This window comes from Vanessa atalanta, chromosome 15, assembly GCF_905147765.1.
Source record: "Vanessa atalanta chromosome 15, ilVanAtal1.2, whole genome shotgun sequence".
NCBI lineage: Eukaryota > Metazoa > Arthropoda > Insecta > Lepidoptera > Nymphalidae > Vanessa > Vanessa atalanta.
The window spans coordinates 1,328,631-1,351,467 of record NC_061885.1 but is presented as its reverse complement, the minus strand read 5'-3'; the positions used below and the strand labels follow the sequence as shown (position 1 = coordinate 1,351,467).

Below are 22,837 nucleotides of genomic sequence, written 5' to 3'. Positions count from 1 at the left end.
TTACGAATTTGTCATATAGTCGCCAGATTACTGGATAACTCATGGTGGATGGTGGTGCCTTTTTGTCTAGATCAGATGCAACAAAACATCGGTGACCAAATGTTCTCTGGACATACCTCAAACTTAAGTTCTGCGCTTCCAAATTAAATCATTCTGAGGACCCAGTGGAACGAAGGATCAAATAGGCCAATAGTTTCAAAATATCACTCATAGAATTTTTGTGAAGCCGTTTGTAATTTTGCCGTTACTCTCAACAAAGATTGCAAGCGAGTGCCAATTTTGCGGATCACTTGAGCTAAGATCCACATTTCTGTCACCTCTTCGAAATATAACGATCATTTTACAGGATGTGTATCTCGATGAGATTCTGACATATTTGAACAACATAACGTTGTAATAAATTCCGGGATACAAGCAAAGGTCGAGTTGAGGAAAATCCAGTATATAATAACACTTGAGTTATCTCATAGGTAAACAAACGGAGTCCAGGAGCAAAGCAAAATTCGTCAAATTAATTAAAAAAAAAAGACGAAGCAAACATTCACAACAAAATGAAATATGAATAATGACAGAAAGCATTCAGGACAATTGACAGGTTCATTGAGGGTTATATACCAAATATATGACAAGTGATCTTGTATGTTACATAAACAAAATTTTATGTGTCTCAGGTTGCTCTTACAGTGATATATCTGACTTGTTACAGCCTCTATAAGTTATTATAGATTGTCTGGTTCTTTTTTTAAAGTACAATTGCGTTACAAATTGTTATCGTGAAACTGTGCGACTAAATACTAAAGCTAACCCAAAAACGTAAAACCATTAATATAAGTGCTAGCTTTAAATCTATCCTATTATATCTATATCATCAGACATTAAGAGTAAAGAAAGCCGTGATAGAGTGAATGAGAGTGAGTGTGAGAACTTGAGCACTATAATATTTTCTATGCAAATGATTTTTTTCGTTGAGGTTGCCGCCGATACCGGAATTATCCAAAAAGTAAAGAAGAAGAAGATATTCTTAGAAGATATCTTGCAACTGTATTTAAAACAAATTCAAAATTGAATAATGAGGTCTGATTACTGATTAGTAGCAACATTTGGTCATCGATCATCTTGTTAGTTATTTGTAGATTATATTTCCTTTCCATTCGTTTAGTCAAGCAATTACGTCCCTTAGACGACAATGCATTATTTATAATTAAACTAAATGACCAGCCGTGTTCCATTTGAATCGATAATTTTAATTACTTTGCATAAATATGCTTCGCTTGATGTTAGTGGAAATTATTTACGAACTTATTCTAAATCTAAACCACCAACAGCATAATTTCCAAGAAGGATTAGCCTGAGGCCGATGCCGCAAAAGTTTTCCAAATAATATCCCAAGCAGAACAAGAAACACACTGCTTTCACAGTAAGTAAATATGCCTAGGGCAAGGAAAATAATTGTACATTAGCTTATAAAAAAAAAAAACATTGTGACAGTGTGAAGCAAATATTTGTTTCGCTGACATAACTTTTTATTTCAAATGTTGGAAATGAATAACTACTGAGTTTCTTGGCCGATCTTCTCGGTAGAATCTACATTCCGAACCGGTGTTATCTTTACGTTTGCAATATGGCAATTTAAATGTACTTGTAAAAGCCTACTTTTATAAATTATATTTTGATTTTGATTTTAAAGACATATTTGAGTTACAAAACTTGAATCAATTAAATTAAACGCGTAGATAGCTTTCGTCGACAAGTTTGTTGAAATAGATTAAGGCGGTAGACAGTGAGGTTTGTTGTTAAGACTAAAGGCAGCACTTTAGTTAGCTTTGCACGTTGGTACAGATAAATCACTTTGTTGGTTCAAATATTTTGGATCGTTCGCAAATATAAAGATATAGATGTTTTGATTGCAATATTAAATCCGCAAATATGTCAAATAAGCACAACATAAAAAGAAAAATTGATAGGTTTCATATTTATATGTTTATTAACATAGCAAATGTGATGTCAATGTCGTCCTGACCGGCCACGGCGGTCAAACTCAAGAGAACCTAGCGAACTAAGCGGGGCTTAACATTGAGCACAAGTGTATGCTTAAACACAGGTGCACACTCTATTCCCTAAATCTCACACAAATCTGACACGTCCATAAAGAGTTCAGGGGCAGGGATAACGGCTTCACGTGCTTATCAAACTACGGGATTGTTCATACTTTCAAATTCGCCACACCAGGCCGTTACTGAGAATCTTTTTACAGAAAACCCCGTAACTATTTATCGTTTGAATCGAGGACCTCGGGACAATATATCTAGCCAAAAGACCAACGAGACAGTCAATAGCAAGTGTAATAGGAAAATAAATAGCAAAAAAATTTAAGGTACTAACACATACGTAGTGTATACTAAAAAGGAAGAAAAATATCTAAATATTATAATAAAATATATATTTTACACTTTTTTAAATGTTATCGTCTTTTTGACATGCGTATTACTTAATCTCGTAACAAAAATTCTAAAAGTCGTATAAATTTAAAAAATTGCAAGCTTTAAATTATCAAACAATATTATATCAAACCATTTTTATTCTACAATTGTTCTACAAAGAGGCAGTGAGGTTGAGAAAACACAAAACCAAAAGGTGTAAAACACGGTTCCACGAGTTGGTGGTTCATTTAACAGCTATTTAAAAACTTCAACAGCAATGAAACTCTTAAACCTATTAGTGTCACGTTTCGTCGAAAAAGCTGGTAATTGTCAAGAGTGCTGCGGCTCGCGGTGAACCTGGTCTGAACTAACCGACGCATTTGAGTTTCGTTTGCGGACGTTTTATGGACTTTAATCGTGTTATATTGTATATTAATTTTCTACTGTTATTTGAAATAAAATATTTATTTATATTTAAGCTGTATTTTATAAAGTAACAGTTTTTAAATTTGCAACTACTGAACTAAGGTTTCCTTTCCTTTCGAGGAAAATGTTTAGGCCTCATTTTATCGCTACCTCAACGCCAGCTAGATTATAATATAATATTTTTAACGCTACAATATATCTTTATTTCAGTTTTTATGGAATAACACATATTGTATTTGATAGTACTATGTCTGAAACCCTTCACGCAAATACAAAAAGTAACCGTACAATTTTTTTAATACCATTAGATGAACGATACGTGAGCTTATGTAATAAATACAAAATAAATGACAAATTTCAATCAAAGTCGAGATGGCCCAGTGGTTAGAACGCGTACATCTTAACCGATGATTGCGGGTTCAAACCTAGGCAAGCACCAACGAATTTTCATGTGCTTAATTTGTGTTTATAATTCATCTCGTGCTCGGCGGTGAAGGAAAATATCGCGAGGAAACCTGCATGTGTCTAATTTCAACGAAATTCTGCCACATGTGTATTCCACCAACCAGCATTGGAGCAGCATGGTGGAATATGCTCCAAGCCTTCTCCTCAAAGGGAGAGGAGGCCTTAGCCCAACAGTGGAAAATTTACAGGCTGTTAATGTAAGGTAATGTAATGTAAATCACAAATTTAAATAAGACCTTCTTAGATATATAAGCTGACTGACTAAAAAAGTAGAGATTACTCAAAATTAGTTCAATAAAGCAACGCTACACACCTATCTCATTTTAAATTCGAATAAAAACTTAGTTCCACGCAACCTCTACATCGATATTAAGAGGCAGCCCAATAGATAAAATGCTTGTCATTTGTTAACCTGCATTTCAAATATGAGTATTAAAACCCTAAACTAACAAAGATATATATTTTATAACGGACCAACGATCATTCTAATCTTTTGGTTGATTATAACGGTGATGGGTAGTACTGCATCTAAGACGAAACGTATTTGCCTAGAAGATGTAAGGCATAATATGGATAAGAGATATTTAAACCCATTCATTCCAGAAAACGTTAGGTAACACAGTTTCAGGATAAAGCTACGTTTCCCTAAGCTAGTGAATGTGTCTCTTGAGTGAATATAAGAGGATCATCTTATAGAGGGTTGAAATATTAATACTAAATAGTTAAAATATGTGAATACTATTTAAATACTACCAATGCTAAAAATAGTGTTGTAATCTGTGATTTAACAAACATAGTAGCTGAAGCAAAAACAAAACATCTAAATATTTTCTGTCGAAACACTTGGGCTTTGGAATAATGGTTCAAAGAGCTTCACCAAAAGTATAACACCTCGCCTTATTGCCTCCACTGGTGACAGGAGGGCTGGTTCGTTTTTAGCCTAGAGGATCGGAATTGCGATTCAACGGGGAAATGTTGCTAGCATTCTTGCCACTATTCCACGCGGTCAAGATTTATACAGCAACTATTTTGAATTCCTATTTGTATATATATTTAAGCACTTAATGGTATCAATTCTTATGTTAATAAATATAAATATTCGTACGGAAAAAAAATAATACTTAGTGAATATTATATGAAGATAGCGGGTTCAAGCCCAGCCAAGAACCGCTGAATTCTTCATTTATATTTATATTACAACCCATGCAGGGTTGCGAAGGAAAATAGCGCGAGGAATCTGCATGTTCTGGATGAAACTCCAAACATACTCAATAGGAGATCACAGTAGAGGAACATTTACAGGCCCTATAGTTTGGTTTTGTGCAAGCCTGTCTGGGTACTAACCTACCACCCATTGGTATCGTATATTCTACCACCAAGCAGTGTAACTACAGACACAAGGGACATACATCTTAGGTCCCAAAGTTTTTAAGGCATTGGCGATGTAAGTAATGGTTAATATTTCTTACAGCGCTAATATTATGGGCAGTGTAGACCACTTACCATCGTATAGGAGTTTATTTGCTTGTCCATCTGTATATCAGAAAAAGGCTGTTTATTTTTATCTTGCTTAAAAATCAACGAATTATAAATCAAGGCTCTATCATGTACTCGTACGTATAAAATCTGCAACAGGATAATATGCCTTATTTATGAACATGAATTTTTGCTGTAAAAATATATAATCCATGTAAGCTGAAAGCATTCGATTTATTTTATAGTTAAAGTTGCCACAGAGTGTAATATATATTTTTAATGCCACTATTGGGTTTTTGAAGCCATTGTGTAACTGTATTTATACGCGGAGATAAAATTTTATCTGTATGTCTATTTATACTAATTTTTTTTATGGTATCGGTTGAAGGACGAGCAAATGGGCCACCTAATGGTAAGTGGTCACCACTATCCATAGACAATGGCGCTGTATGAAATATTAACCATTCCTTACATCATCAATGCGCCACCAACCTCGGGAACTAAGATGTTATGTCTCTTGTGCCTGTAGTTAGACTGGCTCACTCACCCTTCTAAGCGGAACAAAACAATACTGAGTACTGCTGTTTGGTGGTAGAATATCTGATGTGTGGGCGGTACCTACCCAGACGGACTTGCACAAAGCCCCACCACCAAGTATAATTTTATAAGGCTAAAGAAATTGTTGTTTTTATAACTTAGATATGCGGAAAATTTGTCACCTAATGTTAATATACATCATTTCTTACATCACCAATGCGCTCCCAATCTTGGGTACTAAAACGTAATGTCCTTTGTGCTTGTAGTTATCCTGGCTCACTCACTTTTTAAAACAGAACTCGACAATAGCAAGTTTGTTTAGAATATGTTATATGGAGTGGGTGATACCCTGAAGGGTTAGAATTCAGCCTTACCCAATTCCATGGATATGTTATTTATGCAAATATATTCCAGAAGAAATATATTGTTGGAAGATTTATTGATTTATATTCCATAATAAATCAATAAATCTTCCAACCCGTATTGGGGCACTGTAGTGGAATAAGCTCCAAAACCTTCTCCTCGATGTGAAATTTAGAGTCTGTTACTTTTTATGATAAAGTAAAGTTTTCTTCAAATAATCTTGAAGTCTCTCATGAGTACGACAAATGCAATTACATATAAACGTCGAGGAGATTAAAAAAACGTATGATCGATTCAAGCAATATTTATATCTTTATATATATGTCGGAGAAACAGGATGCCGAACAGTTGGGTTCGGGGATTGATCCGACATTTGTAAGACTATGTGGGCGTGCAATGGAGATATTCATAAAATAAAACGTATTTAATATCGTCTAATCACTGTATTCATTGATTCAATAATCGTACACCACAATAATATCAAAGGATTACAATAATTCATCTCGATTAAGAGCAAATGGGTTTGCAAGCAACCATCGCATTCGAAAAGCTTGTCAAAACATAACGACTCGCGTTGCCATGACACTTACAACTCCACTCGGGGTGACCCGCTCTTATAAGTAAATCAGCCATCAAACATTATTGCCAACTATTCGATTCATTAATTATCCAAATCAACAACTAAAGTAACCACGTTCCGATATATATAAAAAAAACTGTTTAAAGTAAAATGTATTTATTATGGAAAATTCGGTAAGTTTTTATATGAAATGGTTAAGTAATTAAAGGCGCTATTAATATAAAAATTAACTACAAATCTTTCATTTTGCCTTTCGCTTTTAAAATTGGCATGTTTATACTTCATAATTATTAAAAAAAATCCTATGTTTCCTTAGAGAATATTCGAATATTCACGATAGAGATTTATTAAAATTCGAAATTTTATTCAAAGCTCTACTGTATCCAGTTCTTGCGTGTTTTGGTTTATAATTAGCTGCATTTGTTCCATACCACGAGTACGTTTACAAGAGGGCTCATTAAGCTATACAGGTTGGTGCGAAGGCTGACATTTTTAAGAATATATCTCGCATTACAAAATAAAATGTATTTTCTTTCCGAGTCTGACTTAATCAGAGAGTTGATGTAACACATTTCCATGTGTGTGTTATTTATAATAATTTTCTATTTTATAAATGTCAAGATAAATAATTAAAATGCTCATTTTTGTATTATAAAATTGGTATAATATATGAATGACAAAAAAGCAACCCTTACTATAAATTCGCCCTGTTCATCGGGCCGTATGTAACAGGTGTTAGATAGGAATACTATTGGCACTGCATATATAAATTTTAGAACGGCGCCCAATATGCTGTCCAACGGTGTTATTAAATTTCAAAAGAAGTAAGGGACGACCATTACCGTCTTTACCATACACGGGCCCCCAAATTGAGACGGCCGCGCAGATCTTTTAATTCACACGTTTGTGCTCATGTTGACTGATATGTATATTTCCGAAATTGTCGTATTTGTAAGAATTAACTAAAATATTTATCAAAAGGCTAGTGACGATAGTCAATATTAAAACTAGTAAGCTATAGACGTGCTCTTCATGACAGAAGGAAAATAAAGGACAATACATACATACAGAAGGAGAAGGAGGATAATATAGCCTCTATAAGATTGTACAACCTATCAGATTCCTACGATTTTACGAAAATTACCGCACCGTTTATTTGAAACTATACTTAAGACCTGGCTATAGGCATATATTTGTACATGGTAGGAAATATCTACCAACAGTAAAAACAGTAGCAGCCCGTAAATGTCCCACTGCTGGGATAAAGGCCTCCTCTCCCTTTGAGGAGAAGGTTTGGAGCATATTCCACCACGCTGCTCCAATGCGTGTTGGCGGAATACACATGTGGCAGAATTTCGTTGAAATTAGACACATGCAGGTTTCCTCACGATGTTTTCCTTCACCGCCGAGCACGAGATGAATTATAAACACAAATTAAGCACATGAAATTTCAGTGGTGCCTGCCTGGGTTTGAACCCGAAATCATCGGTTAAGATGCACGCGTTCTAACCACTTGGCCATCTCATAAATTCATGGGTGCCCTAGGGCCCCAGCATAACTTGAGACGGCTCTGGTGACGACAACCGAGCCGAGATGGTCAAGTGGTTAAAGCACGTGAATCCTATTTGGTGATTAGGTATTTAACCCGTTGATTTTTGAAGTATTTAATTTGTGTTCAAAATTTATCTCATGATCTGTGATGAAGGAAAACATTGTGATGTTTTGGATGTAAGTCTGCCACGTATGTATTCAACCCGCATTGGAGTAGCGAGGTAGAAAAAACTATCAGATGACACGTTCACCTACTTACTTTTTAAAAAAAATGTTATCCCTCATTTGGTGGTGAAATGAACTCAAAATAGTAAACCTCGAAAAAGAAGTCGATAAAGCTGTACAAATTTCACATCGGTATTTTTTTTTTATTTATTAACGAAACGAGATTCCAGACATTTGAATTTTTTTTTTTTTAATTTATCAAAATTAACAACAAAAGCCTACCATGAGAGGGAAATGGCGCCTAACATTAAATCGAGATACATGGCCAGTACATCAAACATTTGTCACAAGCATTGCTAGTTATCATATCAAACGCAGCATTGTCATAGCATTTGAACACAGCGTAACATGCCTTTGATACAATCTAGTTACCCTATTAGCTGTAAATCGCTCAAAACTGTTTTTGACCCTCGACGCAAAAAGAGAGGTTATTAAAGTTTACGTGTCCGTGTATCTGTGTATTTGTCTGTGGTATCGCAGTTCCCAAACGGATAAACCGATTTTTGTTAAGTTTTTTTTTTTGTGTAGATAAATTTATCCCGTGTGTTCTTAGCCATGTTTCATGAAAATCTCTTCAGCCGTTCGAAAATTATCAGCTCTTTAATAGTTGATGAGGGGATCTGACTACCTTCCATTTGGCCTATCAATTCGAAAATTGTTTAGTTTATAATTGCGCATATATTAAAGTCACCAATCATATCAGAGAATACAATTACTGGTATAAGTACGTCGTTTCATGTGTGCTACGAGTGTTTGTTTGACATAAATATTATATAATGTTTAACATGATAATTTTAGTTTGTTATTTACTGTCGGAAGATATACAAGCAAATTAATAAATTGTATCCATCTAAACTGGTTAAAGGAATTCCGCATTCTTTCTCGCTTATACATATTGGCATTCCGAGAAGTATAACACACTTCTAACATCATAAATACACTTGCCAACCAGCTTCAAGCCAGCATAAAATATTTAAATTAACGTTTGAAATAACAAACTATAACGATTCGTCTGTAAATCGGAGTAGCAGCCGACCAACCCCTAAGCAAAGCTCCACAACGATGACACAAAGCTTTCCCACCGGCAGCAGGAAATGCCTTAAATTATATTCGCAATTGAATATATGAATACCAAACATATTTCAAAAATTCATGACTGACGAATGTCTTGTTTCGGAAATCTACGAAAATTTATTTATTTATTTATACTTTATTGTACACCACAAGATACAGATTAAAATATGTTACAAGAAAAATTTAGATATTATTGTAGAGTACAACGGGCGGCCTTATGACTAAGTAGCCATTTCTTCCAGACAACCCAATAAAGAGAGAGGTTGTATGGAAGTTGGGTAGGTGGTGCTAAGGCGGTATTATAACTACACTTGCATACAAATATCTACACAAAATATATACACATACATATATATATATATATACATACACATACACACACACACACATATACACACATATATATATATATATATATATATATATATAGCACTAAATTATTCCACAACTTAATTGCCTGAACGGTAAAAGAGTCACTGTAGAATTTTGTTTTATGTGCCGGTATTTTAAGTGTAAAACTCCGGGAAGATCTCAAAAGAGAAGGATCGCCTAGAAATTTAAATTCCTCCTTTAAATAAGAAGGAGCCCTTGAATTAAATAGCCCACAGTACAGAAGAGACAAAATATGCAAGTTCCGGCGAAAACGAGAGAGGGAGCCACTTGAGCTTTGAACGAAATACAGAAATGTGGTCATATTTGCGAAGGCAGAATATGAACCGGATGGCGAGATTTTGAAGTCGCTCAAGCCTATTGAGTTGGTCCTCGGTCAGATTAGTATAGCTTGCATCGGCATAATCAAGAATAGGTAGAAGGAGAGAATTTGCTAACATAATTTTGGTAGGAATTGGTAGAAGGGATCGAAGCCGTCGTAGCGAGTTCAGTGAAGCGTAGGTTCTTCTGCTCAGTTCTTTCAAGAGATGTGACCAAGATAATGTTTGATCTAAATACACCCCTAGATTTTTCACAACGGAACAGTAAGGTAAACAAGTACCATTGTACTCAATAGACGGTAAATCAGTGTAATTAGCCTTAGAGACCATGCCCGGACTACCAATAATAATGACGTGATTTCCCGGGGTTTATAACAAGTCCGTACAGTTTACTCCATTCGTGAATTTTCTGTAGGTCGTAATTCATGCCCTCAATCGCAATGTGAAGATTTTCAAGCGTAGTGTGGCGATAAATTTGAATATCATCTGCATACATATGGTAGGAGGAAGAAATATACTGAGAAATGGAATTAATGAAAATAGCAAAGAGCAAGGGAGATAAGACGCCACCTTGAGGTACCCCTGCCTGGACACTACACCATGAGGAAAACGTCTCATTAAGGCGTATACGTTGTCGACGGCCTTTGAGGTAACTCAGAAACCACTCAATCACTGATGGAGATATCACAAAATCCACCACGTTAAGTGAAAGAATCGTGAGGAAACCCGCACGTGTCGAATGAAAATCTGACACATGTATATCCGACTCACCTGCATTGGAGCAGCTTGGTGTAAATAAGCTTCAAACTTTCTCTTTGAAAATGGAATGACGCCATAGTACATACGCCCATTGGTACATTCATTCTTTAGATATACAGCAATTAGAACTATACAGAAACCACGAACAATACTCGTAATTACCACCATCTGAAGAAATCTATAGGTTCATTGGAACAAAATTACGAGTTTTTACTATTTTTTTTCTGAATAGAGACAAAGTAATCGGTCTTAAGTAAAGAAGAAAGATAATCTCGTGGGCAAATAGTTCCATAATCGACATGGAGGTCGAATAGATAGTGTTTTTCTTTTCTTTTACTGGTCAAGATACTCTTAAGCAGTTTTTTTAGTTATATTATTTTGTACATAAAATGAGTTTTTATGGTCGCAGTTTGGTGCATTAGTAATTATATCTATTTAGAACAGACAGACAGGTAGAGCAGCTGACCATTCAGTACAAACAAAAGGATTTCCGTTAAAGCTGGACTTTGCGTCTAAAATCTGGATTCTTAGATAATTTCTTTTCTTATTCGTTTCTTTATACAAATTACTTGAACTTAAAAGTGGTCGTTGCAAATGCTATGTTATTAAAAGTTAATAAAGTAATTAAAAGTTTCTAAATGTAATAACTACATACACTTATAGAATGTTTGGTAAAAAAATTCCTTGTTACATAAAAAGGACTTCTGTCACAGGAGATTTATCACAGGTTAGGAACTAAAACCTAGTAAGTTATTAGAAAGGACTGGTACTTTGTGTAAGCTGAAAGAAATATTTCATTCCATTAACAGTTACGTCATTCGAATCATCAGCATATCTATATCATTATTTGTGTATCTTTAAAAACTTTTAATAAAATTCATCATTCATTCTTCAAATCTATAAATGAATTTTGAACCAGTCCCATAGAACGAAGAACTAAAAATTTGCACAAAATTGGTGCTGATGACTGTACGATGTCGACTGACATATTGTTCATTTTGAAAAAAGAATTAAATTAAATTTTATTTTATAATCTGTTCGCTTGTTTATCTTATAACGTGTTTATCTCTTTGTTTCAGGTTACGTTATAGAAAAACGACTAGCGCCACCATTTACCAAGTGTTCTTTACTAAAACTTTAAGACTAGGTAAGTTCGAGATTTATTTATAACATATTTCGTTTCATTTAAGTATTGATAATGTAATTTTTTTAATTTATTAATTTAAATTTTGTTCTGTGCGTATAACTGAATTTTTTTTTACGGTCGGAACGATTTCGATGTTGTTTTTTGGGTAGGTCTCTGGGTGGCTTACATTGGATCGGTAGGTTACAAATCTTTGTTCTAAAATTTTTATTTGACTCAAATGAAGTCGGGGTGGGCAGCTCGTATTATATAATTTAAATTGTTAAAGTACTCAGTAGTCAGTATTTATAACAATATAAAGTTCATTTGTTGTTTAAGTTCCTTATTTCCTAAATTCATGGACAGGTCGTTGTTTTTATTTATTTTAAGAATACAATGAGAAAATTGGCTCACCGATGGTAAGTTGACTGCTACATTTATACATCAATGCGCTGCCTACTTTTGAATGATGGAAGATGTTATATCCTTGTGCCTGTCATTAGACTGGCTCAGTCATCCTGCCTTGGGCCTCCACAAAGCTCTAAAATATAAAACTTTCTAGATGGTAAGTGAAAAATCAGAGATAAAGAACCTATTCTATAGAATTACACTACAAAAGCGCTTGGCAGACTTGTCAAGATACCTTTTTTATTTCGATTATACTTTATTTTTTTTTTAACTTCATGTCATTGGAATGCAAAAACTTAATTAAAACAAAAATAGTAATATTTCAGGACTTTTTGTACAATATACCTTTTTTATATTAAATAAAAACGTAATTCGCAATTATATTTTCAAAATTGACATGATTATTCGCAGTAAAAAATTATCGCTCTTATTTAACGTGACAGCTGTCATAACTCAGAAATTTAACCGAAAAAAAAAAACAAAACAACAGTATTTCTAAGTATTTTATTTATTTTAAGAGACATCTTTATTTTATTTGTTATCATAAAAGTTTCACAATATATAAGATCTGACGTTGATAGATGCTCTGTGTGAGATACGTTCACACAAACGAAACGCTCCCTTTGCGTCGTCCAAGACACTATGATTAATATGGGAACACCTACTGCACTTTTACTATCCTCAAGACCACAAATCCCGAGGTCCTGGGTTCTAACCCCAAATCAGGTGATTTACACTTCCTTACATAGGAAGTCTTTTCGGTTGTGTCTGATATTCCGTCCCAGCGGATTATATGACTGATGGAATAAGCCACATGTGTTTGCGCATTGGGCACTTTTCTATGGCCCACACTGTTGGCTAGTAGTCAGGACGATCACCATCCTCTGTAATCAAATAATACGATTATTTATTGTTTATATTTATGTTCATTAATATTATTGTAATTTAACTTCTTGATTTTTTTTTGTTTTTTTAACTTTGTAATTAGTTGATTTTATTGTACTCGTAGATTTTATTTTTGTCTCTTTCTTTTGTCTTTTTTACACGCATACTCTAACATTTGTACTATTTTTAAGTGGAAACTTTATTGGTTTATGATTTAGTAATAATTCCTAAATTCTATGTAATAACACACTGTATGTTTCCCAAATATTAATAAAATAAAATAAAAATAGATATTTAAGTAAAGTCACACTCTTAATGAAAATATTTGAAGTGTATTCCACGTTGCTGCTGCGAATTGGTGGATTTACAAGTGGCAGGATTTCAATTGACGAGTGCTGATTTTTTAAGATTTCCTTTACAATCGAAAACGGAATGAAACAATCACAAATAAAGGCCGTAATTTAAGTGATGCTCTTCAGGTCCTGAACTAGCGATTTCCAATTAAGTTTGATGTATTTAATCGAATCAATTTTTTTAATATTTTGCAATAATTCTGTTTAAAATATTCCTATCTGAAGATTTTAATACATTTCTAACTCTCAAACATATTTATTTGTTCAAAAAAGTACAACTATATTTTAAGCTGCTCAGGACCTCTAAAATAGGACAAACTTGGTGTACAGGTCATTGTATACTGGGCATGTTGATGGTCTGTTTTTTTTTAAACGAATACTTCTGAAATTTACACTTACATACTTTTTATTATTATCATTTTAAAATGTCAATGTACGAAAATGGAAAATGACACCGAAAAATAAAACAAGTGAGAAGTTGGCGTAATGTTGTTTCTTGTTCAAGTTTAATATGATATTCAAATTTTCCTCGCTATTTCAGCAGCACGAGAAAATTGACACAGATTATTACACGTTTCATAATAAAGTTTATTTTCTAAAATATTATAAAGCTTAAACGAGTACGAGAATAATGTTTCGCTGTTCAATTTTTACCATAAATTTATAGAATACTTTGAGTGTTAATCCGTTATGTTATAATGTTAATTGCTTTTATTTTATTGGCAATACTTTTTCACAATTTACTGGAGTTTTTTGTCCTAGGAAAAAATAGTCCTAGGTCTATTTATAAAATACCTACTATAAGTTTGAAGCTACAGGCACAAGAAACATAACATCTTAGTTCATATATTTGGCAAATGTGCCAACCTGGTGGTAAGTGGTCACCACCATCCATAGACATTGGCGTTGTAAAAATATTAACCATTTTTTAGATCGCCAATGCGCCACCTACATTTGGAACTAAGTTCTTATGGCTGGCTCGCTCCGTCAAACCGGAACACAACATTAGTAAGCATTATTGCTTGGTGGTTGAATATATGATGGTATCTACAGAGACGGGCTTGCACAAAGATCTACCAAGTAAATATAATCTTGTATAATGACGATTCAAAAGTTTTTGTCAGAGTCTACTTGAGCCTATACATTTATCTTGATTTTGTATTGTATGACTTCAAGTATTGTTCGTTCAATTGAGATATAACTTCGTGCAGTCGGTGTTGGCACCCGTGAACGTTTCTGGAATCCTACAATTGACATACAAGAGATAGTGCACGTGCATCACTTCACGAGTATCTCATAATTTAAAAAATCCATACAAAAAGTAATCAATATTATTATAATTATCTACATACATATTAATGTATGTAGATAATTATAATTTAAAAAGAAAACTCCAAAAAATAATGATTACTTTTTTGTATGGATTTTTTTACCTTTAAAACTCAAGAACACTGTCGATTTATTTTATTATTTTCAATTTTTTAATGCAAATAAGTGTTATAGTTTTTATATGACAAAGCTTGGAAAACCATAGTTTCCCAACATTGTGCAAATTACAATTATTCGATATCGTTTCATGCACTAAAAAAAACTAAGCCTAAATCACCAACCTACTTTTATGGGGAGTCGAATAAATAAAAGTAATAAGTATTAAAACACGCCGAACATAACCTAGTCAAATTAAAAAATATGAAAAAATAAAACACCGCGTCATGGTATCGTAAAAATTAACAAGCGCGCCTATTAACGGTGAAAGCAACGAGACTATAATACTTGAAAAATATATACAATATACTCCAAGGTTCGAATGTTTCATTTGCAAGCGACAGACATTTCTAAATACTAGTATTATAAATAAATACTATACTTATTATTTCTTATTGTTTAAGGTTTCTGTTTACGTATAATTTTATATGAGATTACAATCAATTCTAAAAACTTCAAGGGACGGCTTTTTAATCGTACCTCAAATACGATCGGTTACTGATATAGAATAATTCGTCAAAAATAGTAACCGGGAGGGAATTAGTATGTTTCACTTGGCGAAAGCGCCTGGGCGCCATTTCTAATAACGAATTGTCACCTAATCGAATCGAAACGTAATCCGATACCATCCAGTTGCGGTGCAGTCCAAGTTGAATCGGGTTCGTATCATCTATGTACATTGTACATATATATGTATATATAAGAGCGAAATATCACTCACTGATTAATCGCGAAATAACAGAAATTATAACACCTACAAACTTAAAATTTGTCCAGTAGGTTCCTTAAAGGGTGTAGGCATTCGCTAAGAACGGATTATACACTCCACCCCTAAAGGGGTTAAAAGTTTTTGTTTTATAAATTTCAGGTAAAGCCGCAGGTTCGGCTAGTAATCAATATAAATAAGTAGAATAATAACAGTCGAAATTGGATCGAAATAAGATGAATGAATGAAGAATGATTGAATGAAGAATTGCCCCCCCCCCCCCCCCCCCCTTGATCACATATTGTACCGCCAAGCAGCAATATTTTTATTTATGTCCGATCTTACTTAGTATTATTGTGTTCGGGTTTGAAGGGTGAGTGACCAAGCGTAACTACAAATACAAAGGGTGGTTAATATTTCTTACAGTGCAAAAGTCCATTGTTGGTAGTGACCATTTACCATCAGGTGACCCTTTTACAAAAGTAAGCAAATTATTCGTATTTACTATCAACATATAAATAAATATATCAGTAGCAAGACTTAAATTTTCCAATTTGCAAATTGTTTGGTTGAAGAGACACTCGACTCCGGGTCATGCCAAAGCCTCGGTTTTGTAGTTTGTCAAGTAATTGAATCTATTTGTCGGAGATGCCATGGCCTATAAATAGTGATCAAAGCTACATCACTTAAGATAATCAATTCAATTATGTATGCAATTAAGAGCCATCATAGCTTAGCGGCTAGAAAACATGAAACAGAAAATATAAATAGTTCGAGATGTTATTTAGTTTCTTAAGATTGGAATCAAAATATTAATATGATATAAAATTAAATGACAAATTCTTGTGACACTTTATTTCGTGAGTCTCAGCAAAGCGCTAAAGATTTAGCAAAAAGTTTTTATTTAAAATAAGTGTTGCTATTTTTTAAGAATAATTATTAGAGCCAGTTTTCAACCAGTCGTTCCACTGTTTCAGTTGTCGTGTTAATTGCTTATTGTAAATATCCTATCTCGGATGCCCGGCAGAGGTGGAATTGATGTTTACTGAAATTGTATTTGGTTAGAGAAAATCAATAAATACATATGCAGCAAAATAAATAAGTTCATACTTTTGTAATTTAAAAATGATTACTTATATTATTTTCTTATTTTATAACGAATAAAACGAGAGAGAGCGGCAGAGGAGATTAGGCTTGAAGGTATTAGATACCGTCATGCCGTTTGCCGTCACGGTATACGAATCAATCTTTTGGCTTTAGAAGCGCATTAGCGATGTAAAGGAATGATTTCTTACGGCTTTAATGTCTATAGCCGGTGGTGACCACTTACCATCGTGACCCATTTGCTTAACCTACCTAAGTTACATTAGAACACCCAAGAATTTCATAGTCAATAAATAAATAACGTCATCAACAACATCGTTAAATCGAATCTTGATATTTTATTCGAAACATAGTATCTAAAAACACTACGAGCAATAACGTTTATATATCCTTACGATAGTTACCAATTTAATTAATTACTACCTTTTTGAACCTGCGGCTTCGTTGTTCATGTTCATTAACATTAATAACATTAATTTACTAGCTGTGCCCGCGACTTCGGGCGCGTTTGTATTTAATAAAAAAGCATGACTTTATTATTATTTTACATATAATTCTAAAATAAAAGTAGCCTAAATTACTCCTTATTACATCAGCTATCTGCCAGTGAAAGTCCAGTCAAAATCGATCCAGCCGTTTCAGAGATTAGCCGGAACAAACAGACAGACAGACAGACAAAAATTGTAAAAAATGTTATTTAGATATATTTACCGTGTATACATACATATGCATTTAGTAAAACGCGGTTATTTTAATATTACAAACAGACACTCCAATTTTATTATATGTATAGATATAGATTGATAGCGGGGTTCTACAGAACCGCCGAGCTCGAGAAAATTTCTAAGCCCAAATCAGGACAAGTGAGCTCATTGAGACTTGCTCACGTCTGAACCTGCAGTCTTCAGTAAAGATTCATGACCGCTAGATCATCTCGCCTCCATCATCACAGACGTTTATGATTCAATGATTCATAACCCTCAGTAGTTATTTTTTATACTACCACTTCATTATTTATTCAACCAGAATTATAGAGTTACCTTCTATGAGCAACGGTATTGACCTAATTACTAAAATAGAAAAACTCTACGACGCTCAATGTAGAAATAAAAAATAAACAACTCAAATTAGGAAAAAAATTTCCTCCAGCCAACTAAAACGTATTACACTAATTATAATCTAAAATCACTAACTAGTTAGTTTCTAGTGTTCATTCTGTTTTTTAGCCGCTTGAGCTTCAAAGATTAAAGATCTGATTCATTCGTTTTACTTTGAGCTTATTATAATAGCGGCAATATTTAATGGCTCAATCCATTGTCTTCTCGGAAGGCAATTACAAAAAGAATGATGAACCTTTCCTTACTTGATGGTAAAGCTTCGTGATTAATCTCGTTAGATACGTTCCGGTTGCAGGATTGATATAGTGTAACTACAAACACAAGGCACATAACATCTCAGTGCCTAAGATAGGTAGCGCCTTGGTTAATTAAGAAATTATTAAAATTTATTACAGTATCTTTGTCGGTGACCATTATCTATCAGGTGACCCATTTGCTAGGCCATCAATAAAATAATCAATCAAATAAAAAAAATAAAAATAAAATCTTTAACACTTTCAGGAACAGTAAACGCCTAAAGACGTTATAACAATTACTACGACTTGTAAACAATCCCCAAAAGTGTTAGGTGTGTAAAATCAACACTATCAGCTTCTTACTTTAGTTTGGTACAGGTGCAGGTCTCTGCAGCAGTACCAATATTTTTTTTGGATTCGATGAGTTTTATAACAATACATCGCAAATGTACTAGATTATAAAATTTTAATATCAAATTTATACTCAGCATTGGATACCCTGTATTCGTTTCGTTCGACAGATTTATTTTGGGAACCCATGTTATATACGGTTTCAGAAACATTTTTTTCACTGTAACTGCCATGTGATTTTATATATTTCCAACACTTCATTTTGTACTTTTTCTCTGCTAAGAATTGATGGTTAAGGCGATGATATAGGTGTAATAGAAAAAAAATCACCAGAAAAACTTATTAAAATATAAATGTTAACATGTATGACATCTAACAACAATACTTCGTTTCAAAAGAAAAAAACAAAAAAAAAACGATAAAAAGTAATTTTATCAAAAGTTTTTTTTTTCATTTAAATCAGATTATAAAATAACAAAGTACTAAAACAGCTCTCGGCTTATGTTTGCAGATTATTTTTTAATTTTGTTTTATCAATACGCGCAAACCACGATGCAACACCTCTGTAATATTATCAATTAGTGCGAGGCGAGACGGTGTGCTGATTTGTGACACTTTTCTCCGCAATTACAGGGCACAGGGTGTGTGAGGTTTACGTGCAGCATATTTATCGATAACGCTTAATCGAGCAAGGGCAACGATGTATATCCACTATTATTACGTTTGCCTTCAAATTTTAATAGATGTTACATCCTCAATTAATCTACGTCTTCTTTCATTTTACTTCTAACTTTTACTATTGAATCTTAAATAACTTGCAACAACTAAGATCTATACTGTAAGAACAAACCACAAGTCAGTTTTTAATACTTCTCAAGTTAAGCACGAAGTGAATTTTTCAGAACAGCAGTGCTGGTCACGTTATGTCGTACCGACGGTTTTGTTGATAGCGAACTGTAGATTAATTTCCTTCTCATTGTATTCCCTACTTAGACTGCCTCGTTAGTGTGTATAAGATTTAAGGCCACAGATTCCGAGTTCCGAGGTTCAAACAACCGATTGAGCTGATAAAAAGTTTGTCTATCTAAAAATTTTCACCAACAGCCCAAAGTCCAGAAGTTAGAAGCGTATACTCAAGGAGAGCACGTTAAAGCTTCTCCGAATTGACACCCAGTTGCTGTTCTATGTCCCATCAAAGTGAGCCAATAGAGAGTGCATATGTTTGCTAGTGTTGTTTGTTAGTGTCTGCGAACACCCTTGTGACCTATATATCCTGTGTTGTCGAGTTGGTCGAGGCTAGGACGGCTTTATCATCATCATCACGTCCCGCTTACACATTTGGCGACCTCCGTGGTCGACTAGTGTGTACACCGGATTTTATGGGTACGCCACTCCGAGGACCCGAGTTCGATTCCTGGCCGAGTCGATGTAGAAAAAGTTCATTAGTTTTCTATGTTGTCTTGGGTCTGGATGTTTGTGGTACCGTCGTTACGTCTGATTTTCCATAACACAAGTGCTTTAGCTACTTACATTGGGATCAGAGTAATGTATGTGATGTTGTCCAATATATTTATTATTTATATTAAAATTTTCTGAAAGTAAGAGTAAAAATAAATGTACGAAACAATTTTTTCGTCTCATTTTGTATAATGATTATGGTCGAATTTCGATCCCGAAGAGAATACTAGTAAAATTTAAACGACCAATAAAACAACTCCTAAAACCTCTATGAGCACTGTCCCTAACATTAGTTAAGTAATTTATGTTGAGCTAATGGAACTTGCTCATAAAACTAATTACCTTTTATGAAACAATTATAAAATTATCTGGCTTTCAGAGACGACTTAGCCTAGAGCCCTAGAGAACAATAGATTGAAATCCTTAGTAGATTATTTTTTTATACTTCGTCATTATTTCCCTGAAACCGAGTTCATATTCGATAATTTAATTTTTGTATAAATAAAGATATTTTATATACTCGTAGATACTAGCAAAGGGGTTATTGCTCGATGTATATAAGCATAAATACAAACTTCGGTCGGTGAACCGGTATTGAAGTTTACGTGGTACATCGACCTATAGTGATGGGTGGGTCGGGCAAATATGCCACCTTAAGGTGAGAGGTCACCACCGCTTATAGACATTGGCGCCATTAGAAATATTAACAATTCACTACATCGTCAATGTGCGACCAATTTTTCGAACTAAGATTCTATGTCCCTTGTGCCTGTAGTTACACTGGCTCACTGACTCTATATATTATTAATAAATACATATTTATTTATAACCTGTATTCCTCGCCGCTACAGTTACGTCATTTTACATATCAAAAGTTCCGGCTTCCTAAATATTATATTTTATCACGATCAGTTCAATGGTCATGAGTTTATAATACCATAACAAAAATACAGAAATAATATTAGTTAGTCAGATATCACACTTATCCGGCTGCTGCTGTCCCCTTTTTTTAGGGGAGACGTACCTAATGGGTTTTCTACATCCTTTTCTGTATATCTGACAACGTGTATCACCATGATCACCAATTAAGTGTTCAAGACGTGAAAGTCTTACAAATAAACTAAATATTGGATTTTTAACATTAGTGAGGAAATATCCATGAATTTTCAGTAAATACAAACAATGATCAACTAATAAACAACTATATGTAATACAATAAACTAACCCGGATGTGGTCCATGGAGGATTAACTTGGGACAAGATTCAATACCCGAGCTTAGTGTGTTGATAACCTAATATAATATAAACAAAGTTTGTCCTTAACACACACAATATCATACATATAATCTACGTATTATATCTAATGCTTATAATGAAAATAATACAAATATTAGTGTATTCGACGATCTCCGTGGTCGAGTAGTGTATACACCGGTTTTCATGGGTACACCAATCTGAAGTCCCGGGTTCGACGGGCCGAGTCGATGCAGAAAAAGTTCATTAGTTTTCTATGTTGTCTTAGGTCTGGGTGTTAGCGGTACCGTCGTTACATCTGATTTTCTATAACACAAGTGCTTTAGCTACTTACATTACCTCCAGGCTGTTTCAAATAACTAAAATATAATTATCATTGTACATGCAAAATGGTAAAAAAAAATATATATATCCCGCTGAGTTTCTTTCGCCGGTTCTTCTCAGGTCCGAGGTGCTAAATTCCGAACCGGTGGTAGATTTTTGACAATCAATAAGCAAGTGTAAACACTTCTATATTGAATAAAGATCTTTGACTTTGGGATCAGAGTAATGTATATGATGTTATCCAATATTTATTCATTTATAAAAAAAAAGTATTTCAATACTAAAATAATCGCAAATTGTTAAAATTTTTCGACAGTTACTATATTAACGTATAATTTGTGTTTTTAATTCGCATCGCGCTTGAGTATTAAGCGACACATGAGAAAAAACTGTAAAAGATGGTTGAACATCTCCTAAGTATCAAACCGAATTGAAGCAGCGTGGTTGAATAACCTCAAAACCTGCTTAAAAGGAGGGGAGTCCAGCAACGGGAGGTCAATAGGCTCTTGCTTATTTTAAATGCTACTATGATACTCAGATTCAGAGAAAAATAATAAAAGCCAAAATGTTATATAGTAAAGGAAATCACATCATAAATGTATTTTGTCTCACACGTGACTGTAAAAAAGGTATTTTAAGAACTCACTATACCTTCGGGATCAGTTTAAAGAACCATAAAGTAGCAAAAAGCCCTTTAGGGATTCCCGTTATACAAAGTTCCCTACGAATGAAATTATTCAAGTTACGAGCACATTTTCTTATACATACATATTTAAAAGTACAGTATTATGTGTGGTATGTTATAATATATAATGACTAATAAAATCTGCCCCAAAAATTAAGACATCGTGATGATCATCACCACCAGATTGGTCAAAAGTGAAACTTCCGAGAAGAATTGAAGTATAGGGAAAAATGTCTAGGTCCATCCTTGAGGTTTGACCTTGCTTCATACCAAATTTCATCAAATTTCGGCAAACAATAAGACATATATACAGACAGAGTTACTTTTTTAACTTGTGTGTACTTAACTAAAAAAAAACTTTATATTGTAAAAATTTTACAACGAAATAGTTTTTTTTATTAGCATTAGCAGCCCGTAAATGTCCCACTGCTGGGATAAAGGCCTCCTCTCCCTATGAGGAGAAGGTTTGGAGCATATTCCACCACGCTGCTCCAATGCGGGTTGGCGGAATACACGTGTGGCAGAATTTCGTTGAAATTAGACACATGCAGGTTTCCTCACGATGTTTTCTTTCATCGCCGAGCACGAGGTGAATTATAAACACAAATTAAGCACATGAAATTTCAGTAATGCCTGCCTGGGTTTGAACCCGAAATCATCGGTTAAGATGCACGCGTTCTAACCACTGGGCCATCTCGGCTCAACGAACGAACGAAATAGTTTAATTAATTTTATTTTAATCTAATCTCTACCTAGCTCTA

The 22,837-nt window shown here is 34.0% G+C and overlaps 1 protein-coding gene across 1 annotated transcript in view; it reads left to right on the top strand.

The window, feature by feature from the left end:
* Positions 1 to 22,837, top strand: part of LOC125069516 — a 124,307-nt gene that overhangs the window by 10,149 nt on the left and 91,321 nt on the right. Inside the window, exon 3 of the mRNA XM_047679036.1 lies at positions 11,666 to 11,733. Within this exon, the coding sequence (XP_047534992.1) occupies positions 11,666 to 11,733 (68 nt within the window). The remainder of the gene's footprint in view (positions 1 to 11,665; positions 11,734 to 22,837) is intronic.